The following is a 26,603-nucleotide window of genomic DNA, read 5'->3' as shown; positions in this document are numbered from 1 at the left end:
TCTGATAATCCTCCTTGTACCAAGCAAACTGAGGCAGGGAGAGTTCAAGTAACAGATCTAAGGTCTCACTGCTCGTAAGGGGCAGAATCAGGATTCGAATCCAGGCAGCCTGGCTCTTGAACCCTTGCTCTTAACTATGATCCTCTCATCTCTTCAAGGACACAGGGACCTGACTCTCGTGAAGTGGGGAGATTGGGGCCCTCAGAGTTTGTTCTTTGATGTGTAACCTGCTGCACCCCTGGGAACCGCTGTAGGAGGGGAGCCCACACCTGGCCTTGCCCCTCATCCACTCTTGTCTCCCCATGGCAGGTCCTGTACACATGGCGTGTGTCCTTGTCTATTGGTTCTTCAGTGACAATCAGAGGGAAACCTGACATATCTTTCAGGTGGGTACTCTATAGCCCATGGGTGGGGAGGTGAAGGAGAAGTGAGAATATTAAGAGTATGGGGGCGGGCAGGTCACTTCATGTATGAGTGATGTTAAAACATGTAAATAGCATAATGGTAGCACAATGCATATGCAGGTCCTGGAGACCCCTGCAGTACCAGGCATTATGCCTGCAGTTGCAGAACTGTTGGCAGGTCTTGGGGTCTGAGAAAAGGGGTCAGGGCTTTGGCTCTTCATCAAGGGGCATAGGACTTCCAGCAGATAAAGAACCAGTAGCCCCAGGCCAGTGACTGCTGCTCAATTTGAATCCTGGGCCAAGGAACAGGGCATCCTGCTATCCTGGGCAGGGTAAGCTGAAGGAGGCCCACAGGAACAAGGATTACAGTATCCGCCAGGAAGGCCTTCCTCCTACCAGGGAGGAATCGGGAAAGAATGTGTGTGTGTGTGTCAAATGTGGGTTCCCCCACAAGAAGAGGCCTATTCAACATGCTATGTGCTTGCCCATCAGCAAGAACACAGAAATGCAGGTGGATTTCCACACTGGGACTGACGAGAACTCAGACGTTGCCTTCCATTTCCAAGCGTACTTTGGCATATCTGTGAAGATAAACAACCGTCAGAATGGGAGCTGGAACTGTGAGGTGGCATCCTCTGGAATGCCCTGTGTGGATGGCCAACCATTTGAACTGCACATCTCGGTGCTGCAAAATGAGTACCAGGTAAGTGCACCCAGGAACCATCCATTCCATGGCCTCTACAAGCTCTCAGAGGAGGACACAGCTCTCCCTGGCCTTGCCCCAAGTGTCCTTCAGGGTCCATCTCCCATAACTACTCCTGCCCCTTTAATTACAAAGCACCCTCTGCTTGTACCGCCATCCTCAGGTCTTTTCCCAAATCGAACCAGGGTCAAGATCAGCTTACCTGCCACTTCCCTCAAGGTGGAGAATTTGCTCTGACTTCACCCATAGTTATCATTTCTACCTATGCTCTTATTATTTGAATTTTCATGTCACTAAATAGTTAAGATATGCATATGAGTAATTTTAATCCATCCAATATAAGTCTTTCTCTCACTCTCAAACCAGGACAACTGTTACTAGTTTCTTTACACTCATTCCAGAGGTACTATATGCTTATACAAGTACATCTAACTATCTACCCCTTTATATATTAAAAAATATATACTTTTATTAATGGATAAAAATATATACTTTTATCCATTTTTTATACATATATATATATATATATATACACATACTTTTTTTTTTAAAGAAAAGGTGTTATGAGTTTCTCTATATATCACACCATGAAGACTAGAGTTTATTTGTGATTTAAGAATATATCTTAGGGGCTTCCATGGTGGCGCAGTGGTTGAGAATCTGCCTGCTAATGCAGGGGACACGGGTTCGAGCCCTGGTCTGGGAAGATCCCACACGCTGTGGAGCAACTGGGCCCGTGAGCCACAACTACTGAGCCTGCGCGTCTGGAGCTTGTGCTCCGCAACAAGAGAGGCCGCGACAGTGAGAGGCCCGCGCGCTGCGATGAAGAGTGGCCCCCTCTCACCGCAACTAGAGAAAGCCCATGCACAGAAACGAAGACCCAACACAGCCAAAAATAAATAAATAAATAAGAATATATCTTAAATCCATGACATTTCATAATTTAATGTTTGCATAACATTCCAATAGAAGGATTACCAAAAATGATTTAACTTGACCCTTATTAATGCACATTTAGGTTGTTTCCAATATTTTGCTCTCAAGAATGATGCTGCAGTAAGGTTTCTGTACCACACTTTTGTCATTATCAACCTCCCAATACTTACATTGGAGGAATAACTGGTTCAAAAACCATATGAATTTTAAATATGACAAACTAACACCCAAAAAATGACTGCTTCTGAAGAGTCTCACCAATAAAGAATATGTTCAAATATTCTGCCCTTTTTAAATGGCTAGGCAAAAAAAATAATATTTTTTAAGACTGAGGTAGAGCATCTTTTCATATGTCTATAAGCTGTTAAAATAATATCCTATTTTTAAACCATCTGTACTATTCTACCTCTTTAAGACCACTTGAGTTTCATTCTTCACCACCGTCACCCCAAATCTAAGGTACTCAAAGAAAAAACTGGGTGATCAGAGTAAATGGCAACAAAGTTTGCAGAACTGAAGTGTATGCATTCAGTGAACACTTACCAACCCCTTAGCCTGTGATGCTCTGTGCAAGAGACAGGGAGTCAAGATTCGTGAGACACAGTTCTTGCCCATGAGAAGCTTCTAAGCTAGAGGAAAGGCCACGCAAATATAGACCGTGCAACAGAGAGTGGTAGAACCTCCCTGGAGGAATAAGAGAAATACAGAAAACAAAGAGAACAAGTCTCCAAAATAGTCCCAAAAGTTAGCCTATAAAAAGAAGCATATCTACTGGGTTTTGAAGTTTGAATAGGGGTTTTCTGAGTGGATAGTGTGTGTACTAGGGCAGAAGTAGAAAGGAAGACTGAAAGTTTGTTTGGTGGCATACCGTATTTCTGACCCATTTTCCCTTCCAGGTAACGGTAAATGGCCAAAAATATTATAGCCTTGCCCATCGACTCCCACCACAATCTGTGAAGTTTGTGCAAGTGTGGAGAGATGTCTCCCTGTCCTCAGTGTGTGTCTGCTAAAGAGGGATGTGACCAGACTACCCATTATCAAGGAGGTCCCTCCATCTAAGTGACCATGTGACTCCCAGAGTTCGCTAACAGATTGGCTCCTCCTCACCCTTCCCCAAAACTTGATCATTAAAACTTCTGAAAACTTAACAGGGTTTGGTTCTTGCTTTGGGGGAAAAAAGAGTAAGTGGTCATCACCAAGAGGGGTGTGAAAGTACTATAGAAAAGATCAAGGAATCTAAAAGCATAGCTATTTCTCTGACACAAGGAGTAAGGGACAGGGTCACTGAAATGTCTGCAAAGACATTAGTAAAAATATCCTTATATAGTACCTACTATATGCCAGACACTGAACCAAAACCCTTCCCCCATTTCAGACAACTAAACCAAGATATAAGGCATCTGTCTATATACACAAAGCTATAATTGGTGATATGGGGAAGAAACTTTGTAATTTGAGGGAAATCAGGTGAAATTCATAAAAACTACTAGAACTGATAAACAAATTCAGCAAGGTAGCAGGATACAAGATTAACATACAGAAATCGGTTGCATCTCTGTCTCCCCAGGAATAGGAGAAAATATGATAATAGTCACGTTTACATCAAGCCAGATTTACTGCTATAACTATCCTGATATCCCTATAGAAGTTGTGCTGTGGTTTTTTTTTGTTCTACTTTAATAGAAAGTTTAAAGCAAATATTTAATTGCTGACCTCAGAAATTTTGATAGTTACACACATATTTGGGAGTTAGTTGGTCTCATTTGGAGACTTCCTTTGGACCCTCCTTTATGTACCTTTTAAAAATAAAAGTGAAAATATCTTTAAAAAAAAAAGAAAAAAAAAAGAAATTGGTTGCATTTCTTTTTTTTTTTACATCTTTATTGACTATAATTGCTTTACAATGGTGTGTTACTTTCTGCTTTATAACAAAGTGAATCAGTTATACATATACATATGTTCCCATATCTCTTCCCTCTTGCATCTCCCTCCCTCCCACCATCCCTATCCCACCCCTCCAGGCGGTCACAAAGCACTGAGCTGATGTTTACACTAACAATGAAATATCAGAAAGGGAATGTAAAAAAAAAATTATCCCCTTTAAAATCACATCAAAAGAAAAAAACTACTTAGGAATAAACCTGACCAAGGAGCTGAAAGACTTATATGTTGAGAACTGTAAAACTTAATAAAGGAAACCATCCTTTCCTTAGGGAGTATTCTACTTGCCACTTCCATAGTTTTTCAGAGAGTCAGATTTATGAATAACTCTGAATCACTTTTTCTTCTTATGTGGTTCTGTTTATTTAAAGGAAGAGACATATACTTTGATTAAAAAATTAAAAAGGAGAATGTTTAAAAGATATAAAAGAAATCAAAGATGATTCAAAGAAATGGAACGATATCCCATACTCTTGGATTGGAAGAATTAATATCATTAAAATGGCCATACTACCCAAAGCAATCCACAGATTTAATGCAATCCCTATCAAATTACCCATGATATTTTTCACAGAACTAGAACAAATAATCCTAAAATTTATATGGAACCATAAGAGACCCAGAACTGCCAAAGCAATCCTGAGGAAAAAGAACAAAGCAGGAGGCATAACCCTCCCAGACTTCAGACAATACTACAAAGCTATAGTAATCAAAACACTGTGGTACTAGCATATGGATCAATGGAACAGAACAGAGAGCCCAGAAATAAACCCACACACCTACAGTCAATTAATCTTCAACAAAGGAAGCAAGAATATACAATGGAGAAAAGACAGCCTCTCCAGCAAATGGTGTTGAGAAAGTTGGTCAGCCAAATGTAAATCAAGGAAGTTAGAACACACTCTCACACAATACACAAAAATAAACACAAAATGGCTTAAAGACTTAAACATAAGACATAACATCATAAAACTCCCGGAGGAGAACATAGGCAAAACACTCTCTGACATAAATTGTACCTATGTTTTCTTAGGTCAGTCTCCCAAGGCAATAGAAACAAAAGCAAAAATAAATAAATGTGACTTAATCAAACTTACAAGTTTTGCACTGCAAAGGAAACCATAAACAAGACAAAACAGCAACCTACAGACTGGGAGAAAGTATTTGCAAATGATGCAACCAACAAGGGCTTAATTTCCAAGATATACGAACAGTTCATACAACTCAATAACAAAAAACAAACAAACAACACAATTGAAAAACAGGCAGAAGACCTAAATAGACATTTCTCCAGGGACTTCCCTGGTGGCGCAGTGGTTGAGAATCCACCTGCCAATGCAGGAGACATGGGTTCGAGCACTGGTCCAGGATGATCCCACATCTGTGGAGCAACGAAGCCCATGCACCACAGCTACTGAGCCTGCACTCCAGAGCTTGCAAGCCACAACTACTGAGCCTGCACACCACAACAACCGAAGCCCATGTGCCCTAGAGCCTGCACACCGCAACTACTGAGCACATGCACTGCAACTACTGAGCACATACGCCGCAACTACTGAAGCCCACGTGCCCTAGGGCCCACGTGCCACAACTACTGAGCCCGTGTGCTGCAACTACTGAAGCCCCCGCACCTAGAGCCCATGCTCTGCAACAAGAGAAGCCACCACAATGAGAAGTCCCTGCACCGTTAACAAAGAGTAGCCCCCACTCGCCACAACTAGAAAAAGCCCACGCGCAGCAATGAAGACCCAACGCAGCCCAAAAAAAAAAAAGTCTACAAATAACAAATGTTGGAGAGGGTGTGGAGAAAAGGGAACCCTCCGACACTGTTGGTGGGAATGTAATTTGGTGCACCCGCTATGGAAAACCGTTTGGAGGTTCTTCAAAACACTAAGAATAGAGTTGCCATATGACCCAGCAATCCCACTCCTGGGCATATATCCAGATAAAAGTATAATCCAAAAAGATACATGCACCCCTATGTTCAAAGCAGCACGATTCACAATAGCCAAGATATGGAAACAACCTAAATGTCCATTGACAGATGAATAGATAAAGAAGATGTGGTACATATATACAATGGAATACTACTCAGCCATAAAAAAGAATGAAATAATGCCATTTGCAGCAACATGGATGGACCTAGAGATCATCATACTAAGTGAAGTAAGTCAGAAAAAGACAAAAAGCATATGATATCACTTACATGTGGAATCTAAAATATGACACAAATGGGACTTCCCTGGTGGTCCAGTGGTAAAGAATCCGCCTTCCAATGCGGGGGACGTGGGTTTGATCCCTGGTAGGGGAACTAAGATCCCACACGCCATGGGGCAACTAAGGCCCCATGCCAAAACTGCTGAGCTCTCGCATCTCAACCAGAGAGCCTGCGTGCCGCAAACTACAGAGCCCATGCTCTCTGGAGCCCGAGCACAACAACTAGAGAGAGAAAAACCCGCGTGTCACAACTAGAGAGAAGCCTGCGTGCCACAGCTAAGACATGACACAGCCAAAAAAATAAAAAATAAAAATAAAATAAAATACGACACAAATGAACTTTATCTACGAAACAGAAATAGACTCACAGACATAGAGAACAGACCTGTGATTGCCAAGTGGGAGAGGGATAGGAGAAGGATAGACTGGGAGTTTGGGATTAGCAGATGCAAACTATTATACATAGAATGGATAAACAACAAGGTCCTACTGTACAGCACAAGGAACTATATTCAATATCCTGTGATAACCCATAATGGGAAAGAATATGAAAAAGAATGTATATGTATGTATAACTGAATCACTTTGCCGTACAGCATAAATTAACACAACATTGTAAATCAACTATATTTCAATAAAATAATTTTTTTAAAAACAACAGTGCTTCACACAGATTCTTTTAAAATCAGGTGAAATTTCTTAATTCTTCCTTCATTCTAAGGATGTTTATTGTTTTGGGTTTTTTTGTGGGTTTTTTTTTGTTTTTTTTTTTTTTTTTGCGGTACGCGGACCTCTCACTGTTGTGGCCTCTCCCACTGCGGAACACAGGCTCCGGACACGCAGGCTCAGCGGCCATGGCTCACGGGCCCAGCCGCTCCGCGGCATGTGGGATCTTCCCGGACCGGGGCACGAACCCGCGTCCCCTGCATCGGCAGGCGGACTCTCAACCACTGCGCCACCAGGGAAGCCCAAGATGTTTATTGTTAATTGACACTGCCTCGCTTTGTGCAAGGTGCACTGGAGAAATTAAAGAAAGAAAATGACAAGGTCAGAATTTGAAACTTTTAATCCAAGGAAGAGTCGGGGCACAGAAAATTGCCCTCAAAGAATCCTTTCCCTTGTATCCAAAAATTGCAAGATTTTTGCAATTTATGTGGGCGGACACCTGGGGCTTACATTTTGGAAATGAATTATCAGGCTTTTAGACCAGGGAGGGAAGAATTTGTTATCGGAACAAGCAAAATTTGTAAACATGGATGCAGTGACCAGACTCTGGTCTTGATGTTGTTCCAGTTAACCACTGCAGAATAACAAATCTCCCCCAAACATATTGATTTAAAGCAATAATTTATTATCTCACCCAGTTTTGCAGGTTTACCCCCACTCATATGGGTACCGTATCATGCAGCTTTAATCAGATCATGATGGGGCATAGAGTTTTCTGAAGGATCTCCTGGTCTGGGCTAGCAGATGGATGCTTTCCTCATGTCTGACATTTCATTTGGGGTGGCTAAAACAGCTAAGGGTAGGCTAGTTATTTCTTTCTTACAAAACCTGCATGGCTATCTTAGATGGCCTCAATCATGGAGGCCTCAGGGGTTTTGGACTCAGTGACTGGCTTCCACCAGTGAAGCAGAAGGTACAAGATATAATAGGACCTAGCCCCGGGAGTCAGGCAGTGCCACCCCCATCACATCCTATTGTTCAAAGGCAAGTCAAAGAGACAGCCAAGGGCTTCCCTGGTGGCACAGTGGTTGAGAGTCCGCCTGCCGATGCAGGGGACGCGGGTTCATGCCCCAGACCGGGAAGATCCCACATGCCACGGAGCGGCTGGGCCCGTGAGCCATGGCCGCTGGGCCTGCGCATCCGGAGCCTGTGCTCCGCGACGGGAGAGGCCACAACAGTGAGAGGCCCGCGTACCGCAAAAAAAAAAAAAAGAGAGAGACAGCCAAAATAATGGATGCTTACTAAGCTAATTGTGGTAATCATTTCATGATGTATTATGTTGTACACCTGAAACTTACACAGTGCTGTGTGTCAATTATATCTCAATAAAAATGGAAGGAAAACAACCCGAGGGAAAAAAAAAAAGAGACAGCCAAAATCATGGGGAGGAGGCTACACAGGGCATGGGTCTTCTGACTTATGGTTCTTGGGAAGTCATCCTTGGCCACTACCTACTGTTCCACCCTCAGGCCCCAGTGACTTCACACTTCCCACGTACCAAAAACACTAACGTCTCTCTAAAGAATTCCCAAGCGTCGTACAATCACAAAAAAACAGGCTCAGGAATGATGTCCAGCATCTCATTATCTAAACCAGGACCTGGTGCTCACGAAGTCGATGCGTATAAATCCTCAGGTGCAGTTCCTTTCAATGTGAGCGCTAAAGGGACATGATCTGCCTCACACACACCAAGCACACAACGCTGAGACACAGGGGAAAAACGCAGTCAACACACCCATTTTAAGAGGGGGCAGCAGGAGATGTATAGCAATCCTCGGTCCCTATCATTTCTGAAACCAGCCAGCCTCAAATCTATCATTCTCTACGGGAATCCTTCTCTGCAGCAATTGGCACCACCCTCCATTCTCAGCTTCTATGAGTTCTTGCAAGACGGTAAAACGGGAGCTCCTTCCTTCTAGAGGCTCTGATCATCTGCTCCTTAGTAAAGTCTGGAGAACCACTTAGGAGACACGAGATATTGCCTACAAATAGACCAAGACAGATTGAAGAAAGTCCTCTGTGTCCACAAGGACTATCTCAGGCATCCGTTTTGATCATTCATATCATCTCTCACCACGCCCACCGTCACAGCTTGTTCTTCAACTGTAACCTTACTAACTGGTCTGCCTCTTTCCTTAACCTTCTCAACGTAACCTCCAGATACCTTGAGGGGGCAACTCACGGCTCACCGTGCTCTTCAGGCCTTTCTTCCTGGTCTCATTCCACAGGGGAATGAAATTTCCTCCTCTCTATCTGTAAACTCTTGGGTTCTGATTTGGCACAATCTCCTTCTTCCCCCTGCCCTGTCTCATTCTTGGTCACTTCAGCATTTTGAAAATGGATCGTAGAACCCCATCAGTAGCCTGTAACTCATGTTTTGGGGAATTAGGCAATTCTTGGTCTAAGTGGATAAAAACTATCCTGTGGCCCACAGCCTACTGAGCAGAGCATGAGTTAGATTTTATATCAACTTGTCCCTTGGCTGGTGGCTACTTTATTTGAATAAACTACAGAACCCTGCACAGTGGCCCTGCTAAACAAACATGTAATAACTGCCCTTCCCTGAATGATATTTGTCAACCAGTCCACTTCACACAGATCGTTACATTCATCTCCATCTTAGATACTGCTCTGTGCTCAGGGTGGCCAGTAGAGGTGTTTCAGATACAAATATTTGTAAATATTTTCAGATACAAAAATTTGAAGTGCCTCTGGTGACTTCCCCAGCCCCCATTTTCCTCAATCCTTCTCAATCCCTGATCATCTCTCAGCTAACAGGGCATTTCTCAAGAAATGGAAAGCCAGCCTTGGGTCCTAAAGCCTTCCCTTCTCAGTGCCTTTTGCTCTTCCCAGTCTGTGCCAGAGTCCCCAAAAGAAGAAGTTCTGTTCTGTGATAATTCTACTCTTTTTTTTTTTAACATCTTTATTGGAGTATAGTTGCTTTACAATGTTGTGTTAGTTTCTACTGTATAACAAAGTGAATCAGTTATACATATACACATATTCCCATATCCCCTCCCTCTTGCGTCTCCCTCCCACCCTCCCTATCCCACCCCTCTAGGTGGTCACAAAGCACTGGACTGAACTCCCTGTGCTATGCAGCTGCTTCCCACTAGCTATTTATTTTACATTTGGTAGTGTATATATGTCCATGCTACTCTCTCACTTCGTCCCAGCTTACCCTTCCCCCTCCCCGTGTCCTCAAGTCCATTCTCTAACTCTGTGTCTTTATTCCTGTCCTGCCCCTAGGTTCATTAGAACCTTTTTTTTTTTTTTTAGATTCCATATATATGGATAATTCTATTCTTGACGCCCAAGTCCCCAAAAGCCGTTTCCCCTCTGTGGCGTGTCCGTGGTGCTGACTAATGATGGCTCTAATGTGGAAGCACGTCTGTTTCCAAGTGAGGGGCAGGCAACACAGAATAAAAGGGCCTTTTTTTCTGATGAGTCATAGCACTAAATCTCTATGATGGACGAAACATAAATTCACTTTGGATTTTCTGTACAAAAATTTGCAGGGACTTCCCTGGCGGTCCAGTGGTTGGGACTCCCTGCTCCCACTGCAGAGGGCAGGGGTTCGAACCCTGGTCAGGGAACTAGGATCCCACATGCCGTGAGGCCACACACACACAAAAATTGCAAATTGTTTCAGATTCTACTAACAGGAATTCTTACGCAACAGAGTTTATTTAGAACTGAAGAAAAACTCAATTTTCATCAGCATTTCATATATTGATTACTCAACAACTATTAAAATATTTTACATATTCTTCCTCCCAAAGAACCAAGATGCTGTAAAAGTTGCTCAAAAACAGCAAAAAATTTGCTGTTTTCATTTTCATAAAACTGCAATGGTAAAATAAACCTACATTCCATACTATGGTCTCATAAGCCATATATCAAGACGGATGGGATTTCCTCACCCTTCCCTCACAAAATAGATAAAACATTAATATAGGGATAATTCAACAAGAGTTGGCAATTACTCTGAATATTAAAGTACTAGTATGTTCTATCAATAAAGGGCTGATGTAAAAATGAAGCAGAAGTTACAATATTACCAACAACAAAAAAAAGAAGAAATATACCACAGCATGTTTATGGCTCTACTTCAATATTTTATTTTTAGGGACCACAAGATGAGTTAAGAAGTTCTGGTAAATATCAGAGAGGCAGGATCCCTATCACAAGGCCTTTGAGTACCAACATAAGAGGCTTATACTTTGTCCTGAGGACATCTGTGAGCCTTAGGAAGCTACAGAGCCGGAAAGCAACAAGGTCGTCTTCTGCCATCAGATACTATTTATTAAATAGAACAATTAATGAAGACCAAGTGTCTACCAAACCTGAAGAGTGTCCCATCCCCAGGGCCCCTGCTGTGAAAGTTGTCACACGGAGAGAAAGCATGGTTTGGAAATCAGGGGATGTTAATTACATGGGCCCTGTGGCAGGGCAGCTACTCAAAACAGATGTGTGCAAGGAGTGCAGGAATAACCAAGTGAGTGACTGTGCCCCAGTTCTACTCTGAATATTCAACCAGGGACCAGGGACACTGTTTTTTGTGGATCTCTCTGATATCTCCTCCCATCTCTCTTGGTGGTGAATGGCTGGTGCAGGACAGGAAGACAGAATCCACTGGTATAGGGAGCAATTCTGGAAAACAGCCCAGACCCTAATGGGGGCGCACCTGCAGATCTGAATGAGCTGAGTACATTAAAAGGAACTGAGAACAGAACCCAGGTTTCACTCCCTGCCTTTGTTTGACCTTTTGCAAACACAGCTAAGGCACCAACTTGGAGATTATACCCTGTGGTACTGGAGTACTGTCCCTCAAGATGCCTTATACCAACAACCACTGTATAGTACAGTTCTCAATAAGAGGTAGACATAGAATTGACCCCTCTCACCATGACTCCCATGACCATTTTGGGGAATATGTGTTTCTGTTCCTGCGATTCCAGACCCTGCAGATCTAGAGGTCCTGGTTCCCAGGGGAGGAACCACTTCCACCAGAGGACACAGCAAAAGCTCCATTAACCTTAAGCTTTCGTTGCCACCCAATCACTTTTGGGCTCTTCATGTCAAGAGAACAGCAAGCAAAGAAATAAATTACTATACTGGCAGGAAACAGGACTGCTGCTGTGTAATAGGAACAAGAAAGAATATGTCTAGAACTCTTGATGCCTCCATGCCCAGAACTAACTGTAGATGGGGAATTGCAGCATCATCAGTGTGATGAGGGAAAAGTAACCAGGGTTCAGATTGCTCAGACAGGAAGGTATATGTTTATTTCAACAAGTAAGCAACATAGATCAAGAGAAGTACTGGTCAAGTATGGGAGGAGTCTTGAATGTTAATATACAAACAAAATTCTGACCAAGACCAACTATAGCAGTGAAGGCCTCGTCCAACTGTATATCTTTAAAAACAAAACAAAACAAAACAAAAACAAGTGTGACTGGCTGCCAACTTGACAGAGCAGTGGCAGGATGGAGTGAACTTCTGTGAGGCACCAGTGGCCCTGAGTGGTGCAAGGGGTGACTCTAACAGAAACTATCAACACCCTGCCCATGCTCCTTGGACCTTCAGTGTGCACCAGTAGATTTCCAACTGCCAGTATCTTCATCTGTGCATTATTATCCTCTTCTGGAACTATAGAAAGCCATACTGCCCACACATGCATGGCAATCTGGAAACGCCAAAGAATTAACATGTACTGTACCAGGAAATAACCCTAATCAATGACACTTAGGAGTTGCCGTATAAAGAGCCCAACACCCTCAACCCTCCAGTGAGATCATTCTGAGGCGTGTTTTGCACTGCTTTCCAAAGTTTTCACGCGGGCTTAAATTTCAGCTTTGCACTGTAGTTGCTGGCTTAATAGAGCACTCTTTATTGGCTGCCTTCCCTTCCCTGTTAACACACCCCTAACTCCCTTCTCTTCCCAAATAAATTACTTACACTTGTTCCCGGGTCTAAGGGTCTACTTCTGAAAAAACCCAAACTAAGAGAAGTTATGCAATGTTTTTCAACAGTTTCCCTTGTTTGTTGCAACTTGCGGATAGTTTATCTTAAATTTGCTTATGCATGAGACTCTTCATACCTTTCCCTTTGGATTTCATTTTCTAGTCTTCTAAATACAAATGGTGCATAATTTGTTTTGTTTCAGGTGAGAAAGCTCTTGATGTGTTCTTAGAGCTTACACTTTTTATAAACATTTCCACTGCATATGTGCCAGTTATTATTCCTAGTGTTACTAAAATAACTGTAAAATATGTATCCCAAAGTTCCCTAAAGGCTACAAGTTATGTAAACAGAACCCAGCTCCCAGTCTTGTGTAGCCTCAGTGCTTCTTTATGGACATTTTCTAGTTTCTGAGTCATATAGGCCTGACATTCCTTACCAGTGAGAGTACACATCCCTTCTACTAGTTAAGGTCTATAATAATTTGGCAATTGCAGTATTAATTCCTCCTGCTATCCAAGCAAAATCCAGAGCCATGAATTCTGTAGGACTTTAGTTCCAATAGCCACCATCTCCATAGGTATCTGATTTGAAGAAGTTATCAGCAAGATCTTTTAGCTACTGGAATATGGAACCCCATTGATGGTAGTGTTATTCTCCAAATACGTTGTCCTTTTCTTATATAACTGTGGTGGACTCTGCTAGTCTTTCACTAAGTCCCTTTCTTCTTTTGTCCTCAGCACAGAGCTAAGCACACTTCCTAACCCCCCTACCAGTTAAATATTTACATGGCTGACTTCTAGCCAATGGAATATAAGTGGTAGGCACCATGTCCAAGCCTGTCCCACAAAAACCTCCTGTGCAGGCTCCATTCTCCCTCTTCTGGCTGACTGGGATGCAAACCTCCAGGGTGACCTGGGAATCCAGGTGTTAATGATGGCAGGGCTGAAACCAACCTGGTTCCCTGAATGACAGCATAGAGAACTCCAAGTAAAAGGCAGGAATTGGTAGAATTCACTTTTTTTATGATTCAAATATATGCTATCTACAAGACACAAATTAGATTCAAAAACACAAATAGACAAAATTAAAAGGATGGAAAGACATATACCATGCAAACAGTAAACAAAAGAAAGCAGAGTGGCTATACTAATATTTGAGAAATAGTCTTCAAGATAAAAATTATTACTAGAGGGCTTCCCTGGTGGTGCAGTGGTTAAGAATCCTCCTGCCAATGCAGGGGACGCAGGTTCGAGCCTTGGTCTGGGAAGATCCCACATGCCGCAGAGCAACTAAGCCCGTGACCCACAACTGTTGAGCCCGCGTGCCACAACTACTGAGGCCTATGCATCTAGAGTCCACGCTCCACAACAAGAGTGGCCACCGCAATGAGAAGCCCATGACCACAACAAAGAGTAGCTCCCGCTCGCCACAACTAGAGAAGGCCTGCACGTAGCAACGAAGACCTAATGCAGCCAAAAATAAAAACAAAGAAATAAATTTATTTAAAAAAAATTATTACTAGAGACAAAGAATGACATTTTAAAAGGGGTCATTTCATCAAGAAGATATAACAAACATATAAGCACCTAACAACAGAGCCCCAAAATACATGAAGCAAAAAGCAGACTTGAATGGAGACAATTCGACAATAATGGAAACTTCAATACTCCACTTTCAATAATGGACAGACCAACTAGACAGAAAACCAAGGAAATATAAGACTTGCACGACACTATAAACCAACTAGTCCTTACAGAAATCCACAGATCACCCAACAACAGTAGAATGCAGATTTTTCTCAAGTGCACATGGATCATTCTCCAGGAGAGATCATGTTAGGCCATAACACAATTCTCAAAATTTTTAAAGCACTGAAATCATACAAAGTATGTTGAGCGCAATGGAATTAAATTAGAAATCAATAACAGAAGGAAATTTGGGAAATTCCCAAATGTGTGGAAATTAAACAACACACTCCTAAATAACCAACTGGTCAAAGACGAAATCATAAGAGAAATTTTCAAATATTTTGAGATAAATGAAAACAAAATCACAACATACCTAAACTTATGAGATGCAGAAAAAGCAGTGTTTGCAGGGAAATTTATAGTTGTAAATACCTATATTAACGAAAACGAAAATTTTCAAATAAATAAACTAACCTTCCACCTTAAGGAACTAGAAGAGCGAACTAAACCCAAAACAAGCAGGAGGAAATCATAAAGATTACAACAGAAATAAATAGAGAGGAGAAAAACAATAGACAAAATCAAAAACCAAAAGTTGGTTCCTTGAAAAGATTCACAAAATTGACAAACCGTTAGGTATACTGACCAAGAAAAAAGAGAGAATGCTCAAATTATTTGCAATTGGCAAAGAAACTATTTTTTAAAGTCTGTTAGAACTTACAAACATTCAGCAAAGTTACTGGACAAAACAACATGGGAACCGTCAGCATTCTTAAAGAGCAGCGTGAGAGTCCTTTTGCAATAAAGAGCCTATCCACACAGCAACTAAATGCTTAACGTTCCTAAAATTCAGTCCAATAAAAGGCAGGAGAGATTTGTTTAAACTGTGAAATATATCATGCACATAAAACTTATAACAAACTAGAATAATTAAAATTTTAAAAAAACACAAAAAAATAGTCATGTACCCACCACCAAACTTCAGAAATAAAAATATTAGTACCTGTGAGACAGGCTGGGACCTGGGACCCTTTGCTGCAGTGCTTGCACCTGGACAAACATCTCCTAGAGCAGTAAAATACAAAGAAACTATAAGGGACTAAAAATAACTTCGTGCTGCACAGTTGAGGCAAATTATGAACAACAAGATACAAAAAGACCAAAAACCCACCCAGCACCACCAAGGGGGTGGCCGAAGCCAAGCCTCTGGCCTAACCCCTGCATCCACCTACCCTTACCCTCACCCCCATAAAAGGAACCAGCTGGCCACCCCCTCAGAGAGCCAGCAAGAGAAACTGTTACTTGTTTTCACTCCCTCCTGCTGCAGCAGGAGCCCCGGTAAAGCCTTGCCTGAATTTGTCTGCCTCTTATCGATTTCTATTGATTAAGGAGGCCAAGAACCCTGGTCGGTAACACCTGTGAATTTCTCTCGGTGTCCCTCCCCACTGCCTCTACTTGCTCACTTTCCCAAGTAAACTCCATTTTGAATTTCTCATTTATTGTTTTTAGTTACAGTTTTACTATCTACATCTAAAAACAATTAGAAAGAAAACTATAAAACTTTTATAATGTAGTAGAAAACCTTAATAAGTGGATACATACATACATCACATTAATGCAGGAGAAGAATCCATTTTAAAGATTCCAGTTCTTCCCTGAATTAAACTAAGAAGTGATGAATTTCTAAGCAAAATCCCAATAAGATGTTAAGGAAATTCTCAAACTGACTCAAAAATTCACACACAGTGTAAAAGTCCAAGGAGAGCTAAGACAATCTTGAAGAACTAGGAGGGAGGATTCAGCCTCATCCAATGTCAATAAGTCACGTATTAAAGCATTTGATAGTAATTATAGTAAGACGATTTGTATTGGTGCAGATAAGCACATAAATTAACAGGAAAGAACAGACATGGGACTTCCCTGGCGGTCCAGTGGTTGACTCCAGGCTTCCACTACAAGGGGCATGGGCTTCGATCCCTGGTCGGGGAACTAGGACCCTGCATGCCACACAGCTCATAAGAAGAAGAAGAAGAAGGGGAAGGGGAAAGAAAAGAGCAGAAGTCCAGAAACAGACCCAAGCAGAGAGGTGGCATTACAAGGGAGTCTGGAAGACAGTTCCCCTAGAAATTAGAAGCAGGCTGGGCTGAAAGTCTGGGACGTTACAACAGTCGGGTAGGCAGAGGAGCCTGCCAGAGACTTAGACTTAAGACGAAAGGCAAGGGGCGGGGAGAAAGAAATGGAAAGGAGGGAGGCTGGGAGAAGAAGGAAGATGAAAGGGCAGGAGGACAGAGGGAAAGAGAGAAAGGGGGAATGGAAGGAGAAGGTAGCAGGGGAAGAGATGAGGAGGAGAAGGGAAAGAGGGGGGAGGGGAGGAAAGGAAAGAGAGAAGCAGTTAAGAGAAAAGGAGGTGAGGAACGCCAAGAGGGACAAGAGTTCATAACGCAGGGCAGTTTCAGGTTTCCAGCATCAAAAGTTGCACAGCTTTCTAAAATTAAATAGGGACCCAGGGCTTCCCTGGTGGAGCAGTGGTTGAGAATCTGCCGGTTCGAGCCCTGGTCTGGGAGGATCCCACATGCCGCGGAGCAACTGGGCCCGTGAGCCACAACTACTGAGCCTGCGCGTCTGGAGCCTGTGCTCCGCAACAAGAGAGGCCGCAATAGTGAGTGGCCCCCGCTTGCCACAACTAGAGAAAGCCCTCGCACAGAAACGAAGACCCAACACAGCAAAAATAAATTAATAAACTCCTACCCCCAACATCTTCTTTAAAAAAAAAAAAAAGGGACCGAGACACTGATGGTGTAGGTGTGCCTTACCAAGAATTCTTGACTATGACTTCCCTGGTGGCGCAGTGGTTGAGAGTCCGCCTGCCGATGCAGGGGACACGGGCTCGTGCCCCGGTCCGGGAGGATCCCACATGCCGCGGGGCGGCTGGGCCCGTGAGCCATGGCCGCTGAGCCTGCGCGTCCGGAGCCTGTGCTCCGCGACGGGAGAGGCCGCAGCAGTGAGAGGCCCGCGTACCACAAACAAAAAAAAAACAATTCTTGTCTAAAACTTAGAAGTATGAAGCAGCCCTTGTCATTCGTTGGGGACTGACAGCAACAAAGGCCTTGCCGAAACTTAGCATTATGAACCTTCTCACAGGCACGGTCACCACACAAGCATGCCAGTTAAACACAGCCGCGCGAGCGTACACGCTCACGTGCACGCACGCGCACAGAGATACGCACGAGCATGCGCACTCGCTCACGTGTTCACGCGCACAATTGTGCTGTTGCGTTGTTCCAAAGTTTCTGAGAAGCGGCCGCACGGGCTCCGCGGTCCGAGATGCCCAAGCTGCCCGCAGGCAGCAGTGTTCCGCCGACGGGCTGGGCGAATGGCGACCGCGACGTCCCGCAGGCGGAGGTCGGCGGCGGGAGGCGGGAGCCGGCCCCTACGGGGCCTGCGGAGCCCGGGGAAGGTCGGATGACGGACGAGGACAGAGAAGGCCCGGTGGCTGGGCCACGCGGGGACGGGTGTCCCCGAGAGTCGCCCCGGCAGGGGAACGGCCCCGACCCGGCCGAATTCCCACGACCGCAACGCGAGCCCGAAGGCTTCGAGCCTGACTTGGGACAGGCGCAGCCTTGGTTGTGGGGAAGAGGTGCCCAGCGCCCACGGCAGAGGATTAAGAGGGTTTGACGAACCCAGCTGGGTGTGTTACGGATGTGTGTAGAGCAAGGGAAGTAGCCCACGATTCCAGCTGGCAAACGCGTTATCCCAGCGTCTGTCTGATTATACATTTATCAAAGATCTCTTTACATCGGTGGCTCTCAGTCACCTGGCTGCAGAACTCGGGTGCGATGAGCTGAAAGACAGGGAATAGTTTTCACCACCAAAAAAAAAAAGTTAATTATGTGAGGTGATGAAAGTGTTAACTAACCCTATTGTAATTATTTCAAAATATATACATGTATCAAACCATCACATTGTACAACTTAAACTTATACGTTACGTGTCAATTTCATCTCAATAAAGCTGAGGGGAAAACATACCTTTCCTCTAGACTTCTTTCTATTTTAAGATCAGGCTTCTGCAGGACCATGCCTGTGGGCTTCCTAGAAACCCTTTCTTCTAGCTGGGAAGCTCACCTACGCACTGCCTCACATTTTCGAACTTTTAACAAAGGGTCATAAAGCCACACCTTTAATCTGATCTATACTCACAGGCTGTTTTTCACTTTGACAATCTTTTTTTTTTCCACTGGATGTGAAAAAGGCTTTTCTTTCCCAACCTAGCAAGTCATAGTCTCTCTACATTTCCTTTAAATTCTTCTGGAAAGTCAGCCAGTTCCTTCTATCGGTCAACCCTTTCTTGCTACGCTGTATCATACTCATCAGTGAGTAATCAGCAGTATGCCTGGGTATCTCCTTAGCCAAACACTTTCTATTTTCTGTTTCTATTTCTATTTCTGGGTAATCACAGGCGACAGTTTGCCAATTATTTCACTACATCATAATGAGTCATCATTTTTTCTGTTCCAATAACAATTTCCTCACTGTTTTCCCTACGTATCTCAGCCTTTTCTTAGGGCACTACCCAACTCCTGATACCAATTTCTGGAGCAGTTATCTATTGCCATAATAATGTTGCATGGCAAATCACATCAAGCATTTATTTAGTCTATGAGCCTAAAAGTCAGCTGGTGGCTCAGATGGAGCTGACTGATCTTCCCCCCGACCCTGCCACGAGCCAACCACAGGTTGAACCTGGGCCCCGGCAATGAAAGCACTGACTCCTAACCACTGAACCACCAGGGAATTCCCAGGACTGACTAATCTTGAATGCCTTGTCTGAGACCACTTTTCCCAGTCCCAGGTGTCTTCCACCGTCCAGCAAGCTGGTCCAGGATTGTTCTCATGGTCGAGACAGGAGTCCGAGAGAGAGAACGGAAGCATGAAATGCCTCTTGAGGCCCAGTCTCGAAACTGATACACCATCATGTCTGCCACATCCTATCGGTCAAAGCAAGTCACAAGGCCAGTTCCGATTCAAGGGATGGAGAAAAAGAATCTACCTATTGATGAGAAGAGCTACAAACTATTATTACAAAGGGTGTAGGAACAGAGAGGATGGAGAATTGGGGCCACTTTTACAATTAATCTAGCACAGTAACAATCTTGGGAAAAGAGACAAGGCTTGTAACATCATGTTTAGACCTCAACACAGCATTAACTATCTCAGGAGAGAGAAGCAAATCTAGAAAATCCCCTTAGAGAAAGAAGCACCTATATCCACCATTAAGTCAGCTCAAGCCCATCTAGTGAGCAGAACATGTAAGGCCTAGAATAATCAGGGGTAATAAAGAGGCAAGAATGACATCATGATTTCCCCAATTGTCCTAAGCCAGGTTCAGATTCTGAGTTGTGGTTTCAACCCCTATCCATAAAAGTACTGATTTAGGTGAACATGTGTATTTATCCTTTAAAGGAAGTCTTTGTTCCCAGTAAGGATAAATATCCCACCAGTGCTATTTATTACAGGCTTTTGCAGCTTTTGGGAGAAGAAGATCCAGTCCCTTTCCTTATAAACTCTTCACCTCCTCTTTTAAAATGTTAATTGTATGACCATGGGTTTAAATTCTCTATTTTTTCCTGTAAAAATATACCAGCGTGGAGCCCCTGATATCAGCTCGCTTAATTGTTGAGTCTGCACCATGACTAAAACTGTCCTCAGATGATTCTGAAATGCTGGCGGTGAGTCAGAGACAAAGATGCTACAGCCGCTACACAGGAACAGTCTTGGGAGCAATAGCGAACCTGGAATCTATCTCAAATTTTTGCTTTCATCTCCCCACATGAGCACTTCTGTTTAATACACCATAATTTTCTCTAGAGCTATTCTTATCCCTGGATAATGGGAGGGCCTTTCAGCTTCAGCTGGAAGGTGATTTGGGGCCTCAAAAGACAGGACAGATATCTGCCTCCATAGTATTATAGCAAATTACTGCAATTTCTAGTTCCCCCTCTAATAATATGTTATTACACAAGTCTGGGGATTCTTCTATTAAATATTTGTGATTTTCCAGGCAGCCTGAGGGTGGCAGCAATGGACCTTTGGTCTCCAGACTAGCCTGGGAGCTGTTAAGGAGCCACACACTTAGTCATTGCCCAGATGCTGGGGTGAAGCTGTGTTTGAAGCAGCACATAGGCTGGATGTTGTGTTTTATAAATGTGGTGCTTGGACCAGAAAAAAAAAATGCAACCTCGGGGCTTCCCTGGTGGCGCAATGGTTAAGAATCCGCCTGCCAGTGCAGCGGACACGGGTTCGAGCCCTGGTCCAAGCCCTGGTCCGGGAAGATCCCACATGCCATGGAGCAACTAAGCGTGTGAGCCACAACTACCGAGCCTGCGCTCTAGAGCCCGCGAACCACAACTACTGAAGCCCGCACGCCTAGAGCCCGTGTTCCGCAACAAGAGAAGCCACCACAATGAGAAGCCTGCGCACCACGACGAAGAGTAACCCCCACTCGCCGCAACTAAAGAAAGCCTGTGTGCAGCAACGAAGACCCAATTCAGCCATAAATAAATAAATAAATAAATTTATTTTAAAAAGAAAATGCGGGCTTCCCTGGTGGCGCAGTTGTTGAGAGTCCGCCTGCCGATGCAGGGGACACGGGTTCGTAGCCCTGGTCCGGGAAGATCTCACATGCCGCGGAGCGGCTGGGCCCGTGAGCCATGGCCACTGAGCCTGCGCGTCCGGAGCCTGTGCTCCGCAACGGGAGAGGCCACAGCAGTGAGAGGCCCGCGTACCGCAAAAAGAAAAATAATAATGGTAATGGATATGTAACTATCAAGAAAATTAAGTCACCTAGAGGGGTGGGATAGGGAGGGTGGGAGGGAGACGCAAGAGGGAGGAGGTATGGGGATATATATATATATGTATAGCTGACTCACTTTGTTATAAAGCAGAAACTAACACACCATTGTAAAGCAATTATACTCCAATAAAGATGTTAAAAAAAGAAAGAAAGAAAATGAAGTATTTATAACCACAATGAAAAGCATAGGTGAATCTCATAAAAATAATGTTGTGGGAAAGAAACGAGACACAAGCGTATGTAAAATTCAAAAAAACAAGCAAAATTAAACTACAGTATCAGAATGCAGCTCTAGGTAGTAAAACATAAAGAAAAGCAAAGAAATAATTACCATACATATCAGTATAGTAGTTACCTCTGGGTAGAAAGGAGACAATAGTGATAAGAAGAGGGAAAGGATTCTGGGATACTAGAAATATTCAATTCCTTGACCCAGGTGGTGGTTACATGGACATTCACTTTGCGATAAATCATTCAGCCGTATATTTATATTTTGTATATTTTTCCTGCATGCTATATTGTACGAAAAAGATTTAGAAAAAAAATTAATGTCCAAGAATAGCCAAAGCATTTTTTTTAAATAACAAGGGAACGTTATTACAAAGTTTTAGTAATTAAGAGGATTGGTATGGGTGAAGATTGGCAAATGAATAAATGGAGAAGAATAAAGAACCACACCCTACCCCCAAAATAACCCATGAATCTAAACTATCTGGGTATATAATAGAAGTGGCATTATAATCACTAGAGAACAAGAAGGAAGAGGCATCCTAGGATGTAATCTTGGGAAAGCCAACAGGAAGCGATCTTGTGAGACTTCCCTTGTAGACATTAAACTAGCTGAAATGTAAAACAAGGCTCGACTCCGCCCTTAGACATTCTGGGTAACAGGGGAAGGTTTCAGGTGTGTTTGTTGGCTCTTCCGGCCGCTAGGTGGCACCTGGAAGATCGCAGGCGCGTGGGGATGACTCATGCGCAGTGCTCTTAGGTTCAGCCACAGGCCCTACGCTCGTGCACGTGGGTTTGCCCACAGCGTTGACCCGTGTGCACAGCGCTCACGCACGCGCATTTACTTGCAAACCGCTGATCGCGCTGTAGCGTTATTCCCGTTTTTCTGAGAGCGGCCGAGCTGACCCCGCGGTCCGGGATGTCCGAGCTGCCTGCAGACAGCAGTGTGCCACCGAAGGGCGCGGCGAATGACAACGGCGACGTCCCGCAGGCGGAGGTAGGCGGCGGGAGGCGGGAGCCGGCCCCAGCGCAGCCTGTGGAGGCCAGGGACCGTCCGATGGCGGCGGCCAGGGAAGGTCCAGTGGCGGATGCCAGGGAAGGTCCGATGGCGGCGGCCAGGGAAGCCCGGATTGCAGAGGTTGCCCGATTGTTGGCGGAGCCAGCAGAGGAAGAGGGTCCTGAGGGCAGACGCCGGTCCAGGCCCGGGAACAGCCCCGGCCTGGCTGCGTTGCCGAATCTCCGCCTCCGTCACCCACTTGGCGTTTTAGGAATTAATTATCAGCAGCTCCTCCGCCACTATCTGGAACACTACCCGATTGCTCCCGGCAGAATTCAGGAGCTTGAAGGACGCCGCAGGAGATTTGTGGAAGCCTGCAGAGCAAGGGAAGCAGCGTTTGATGCCGAATATCAGCGGAATCCTCAGAGGATGGATTTTGATATTTTAACATTTAGTATAACTCTGACTGCATCTGAAATTATCAATCCTCTGATAGAAGAACTTGGTTGTGATAAGTTTATCGGTAGAGAATAATTTAGTGATGAAACTACTTCAAGAACCTCTGCGTCCAGTACAGTCATACCAATCCTGTAACTTGATTTTAAAAAGTCAAAGTATTTGAGAATAAGGCAAGGCACAGTTGAAAAAGAAAAGGAAGCTTATCAAGAAAAACCATCAGAAAAGAAATAGAAGAAAATAAAAAACGTTATGACTCCTCTAACGTCCTTTGAGTTTGTGATTGATCCAGATTGTTTTCCCTGCATTGTGGAAATGTCTTTTAGAATTGCTTCACTAAAGTGAAGAATGGTTTTACATAATGGAGACTTGATGAAGAAAAACTGCCAATAGAGCCCATAGTGTAAGATTGATTTTGTGTTTTCTGAGGCATTTCAAATGAAAGGCAAAGTAAATACTGTATATATTACATGATAAATTATGTATTCAAGACTATCGGAAATTTCTGGATTTTTTCTTTCATTCAATTTTTAATACTTTTTTGGTAAATAATCTATTTATAAGCCCCCAAAATATAAAGTGTGCAATGAAAAGTCTTCTATCCCTTGCCCCCCGCCCACCCAGTACCTACCACAATTCCCATCTGTAACCACAGTACCTCTTCTGTCTTTTCAGTTTCCCTATGTATACACAAGCAAATACAAATCTGGGTGGGTTTTTTTTTTCATTTCTTCACAAAAGTTGGCAAATTATATTTATTGATTTATGCATTGCATTTTCAGTAAGAACTTATCTTAAAGATCCTTCCAAACCACTACATTTCCTCATTCTTTTTTAGAGCTGCATTTTATTCCATTCTGTGGTTATGTTGTAATTTACTTAACCAGGAACATACTGATGGGCATTTAGGTTTTTTCCCATCATTTTCTATTGGCCAAAAAAGTTCCTATAATAGTTAATCTTGTCTGTATATCCCATGGCATGGGCACAAATACAGTATTGCTCTGATTCTAAATGCACTTTTCATATATTGACGTCTCTGAAATTGGGGTGTGTCTTACATTTGATGGTGTAATACAGCATTTTCATAAAAATAATAGTGCATACTATAATCAGCAGCTTCTTAGATTCCTTGTTATGTATAATATCTTAGTACGACTTTCCAGAGGTGAGAATTCTGAGGTGAATGCACTCATGTGAAAGTTTAGAGATATTACTAAGTTGCCTTCCATTCATGTTGTACCTCTTCACACTCCCACCAGCAACTGCTGAACATGGACATTTCCCCTGCAGCCTCACCAGCACAGTAAGTCATCAAGTGTCTGGATTTTGCCAGTCTATATAGTTGGAAAATGGTATATCAGTTTTAATTTGCTTTTCTCTCATTATGAGGGAAGTTAAATATCTTTTCATTTGAGTCATACATATTCCCTTTTCCATGAACTATCTATTCAAACTCTTTTCTCCATTTCTTTCCTGAATAATTTTGTCCTTTCTTTATTGACTCTGTTAACTATTAATGAAATAGTGAGATGAGCTATGATAATAGCTTGTAATGTGAGTTATGGATAGTTTTTCCTAGGTTGTCATTTGTCTTTGGTTTTCCTGAAAGCCTTTTGGCATGGAGATTTTTGCTCTTGTTTCCTTTTATCTTTTAAACCTGCAAGATTTGGGGAATTCCTCGGTGGTCCAGTGATTAGGACTCAGTGCTTTCACTGCCGGGGCACGGGTTTGATCCCTGGTCGGGGAACTGAGATTCTGCAAGCCGTGCAGCGTGGCCAAAAAAAAAAAAAAAAAGAGAGAGAGAAAAAACCTGCAAGATTTCGAAACTCGAGGGCTCCCCTGGTGGCGCAGTGGTTGAGAGTCCGCCTGCCAATGCAGGGGACACGTGTTCGTGCCCCGGTCTGGGAAGAGTCCCACATGCCGTGGAGCAGCTGGGCCTGTGAGCCACGGCTGCTGGGACGCAAAAAAAAAAAAAAAAAAAAAAAAAAAAGATTTCGAAACTCGAGGTTTTCTCGGTGTGTGTGCATGTGTATGTATGTGTGTGGTTTTATTGTTCATATTTGAATTTTTGAACCATTCGGAATTTATCCCGATGTACAATATGAGGTAAGGATCCAAATTCTCTTTTTCAGGTGGCTACCTGGCTGCCCCAACACCAGATACTAACTAGCCCATCTTTTCCCCACTAACTTTGTTTAAAGATGCCTCTTCATCATACACTAAACTTTTTAAAGTTTTCTAACTAGTTTTACAGGTAATAATGCTAAAACCTCTCATTATACTTCATTTTCAGAGTGTTCTGGCTATCTTTGTTTATTTATATTACTACGTCAACCTCAAAGTCAGCTTACCTTATTTCAAAGTTCTTTATTAGAATCACATTATATTTAATAAATCGAAGATAACTGCCATCACTAAGATATCCAAATTATTTATTTTTCCATTTTTTAAAGGCTTCCTTTGTATCCTTCAGAAGAGTATTAATGTTTGTCCTTAAATTAGTGTTCCTAAAGTAGGTCTTTTACAGGTCTAATCATTTATTCCTAGACATTTTATCTTTTATGTTTTTTCTATAGTAAAGGAGGATTATCGCTGTTATATTTTCTAAAAGCTTGCCTATGTATTTGAAAATAATTCATTTCTGCATATTTATTTGATAGCCTGTTAACATACTGAATTCTCTTACTGTTTTACAGTAGTTTTTCATTTGAATCTCCTAGATTGGGGAACAAGTCATATGCAAATAGTGACAGTATTGCCTCTTTTATAATGTTTATACTTCTGACTTCTTTCTCTTTATTTATACATTAGACAGAAGGTACTTTATTGGTACCTTCTTTCTAATGTAAAATAATATGAATGATAGTGAAGCATCATTAACTTGTCCTAATTTTGTAGAAATTCTTCACATATCCATCTCTCACTATTTGTACATGTGTGTGTTTTATCTAGAGTGGTTACAGAATTTTGTCAAAGGCCTTTTCATAATCCATGAAGGTATTATTTTTATATCCACCACCATGATTGCATTCTTCAAATGATCCTTATTTACAAATGAGATATAATCCTTTTTTTTTTTTGCCTCGCCAAGTGACTTGCAGGATCTTGGTTCCCCGACCAGGGGTCGAACCTGGGCCCGGCAGTGAAAGCGCCAAGTCCTAACCACTGGACCGCCAGGGAATTCCCTTGGCCACTTCTTAGATCCCAGTTCTATGAGACCTCCATGCGCATGAACTAAATTTTGTTTCTTTTTCTCCTGTTAATCTGTCTTGTGTCAATTTTATTATTAGTCCAGCCACAAGACCTCAAGATGGGTCCAAGGGAAAATTTCCCCCTCCCTGACAGTTCCTTCATACGTTTCCAATCAAATCCACTCACACGACCGACCCCTTCACTTTGGTAGACTTGAGTGAAAATCTGGTGGGTCGCAGGGCTGGGGTCATCCCTTGAAGGACAAGCCTCCCCACCTGGCTGGTTCCTTTCAA

The 26,603-nt window shown here is 43.1% G+C and overlaps 2 protein-coding genes across 2 annotated transcripts; both read left to right on the top strand.

The window, feature by feature from the left end:
* Window positions 1-222: 222 nt before the first annotated feature.
* On the top strand, window positions 223-3,907 carry LOC113606240 (galectin-10-like; the record flags this gene model as incomplete). Its single annotated transcript, XM_027080368.1, has 3 exons — window positions 223-386; window positions 897-1,107; window positions 2,940-3,907. Coding segments are annotated over 3 exons (489 nt in total), but the record flags the coding sequence as incomplete, so codon positions are not given.
* A 13,698-nt stretch (window positions 3,908-17,605) lies between these two features.
* LOC113605866 (EP300-interacting inhibitor of differentiation 2) lies at window positions 17,606-23,610 on the top strand. Its single transcript, XM_027079532.1, has 2 exons — window positions 17,606-18,084; window positions 22,664-23,610. The coding sequence occupies exons 1-2, from the start codon at window positions 17,907-17,909 to the stop codon at window positions 23,191-23,193; spliced, it is 708 nt and encodes a 235-aa protein (XP_026935333.1). The 5' UTR covers window positions 17,606-17,906; the 3' UTR covers window positions 23,194-23,610.
* The last annotated feature ends 2,993 nt before the right edge of the window (window positions 23,611-26,603 follow it).

This window comes from Aethalodelphis obliquidens, unplaced genomic scaffold (assembly GCF_003676395.1).
Source record: "Aethalodelphis obliquidens isolate GAN/ISIS:26980383/991018 unplaced genomic scaffold, ASM367639v1 scaffold43, whole genome shotgun sequence".
NCBI classification, from domain to species: Eukaryota; Metazoa; Chordata; class Mammalia; order Artiodactyla; family Delphinidae; genus Aethalodelphis; species Aethalodelphis obliquidens.
This window is presented reverse-complemented; position numbering and strand designations above follow the sequence as displayed.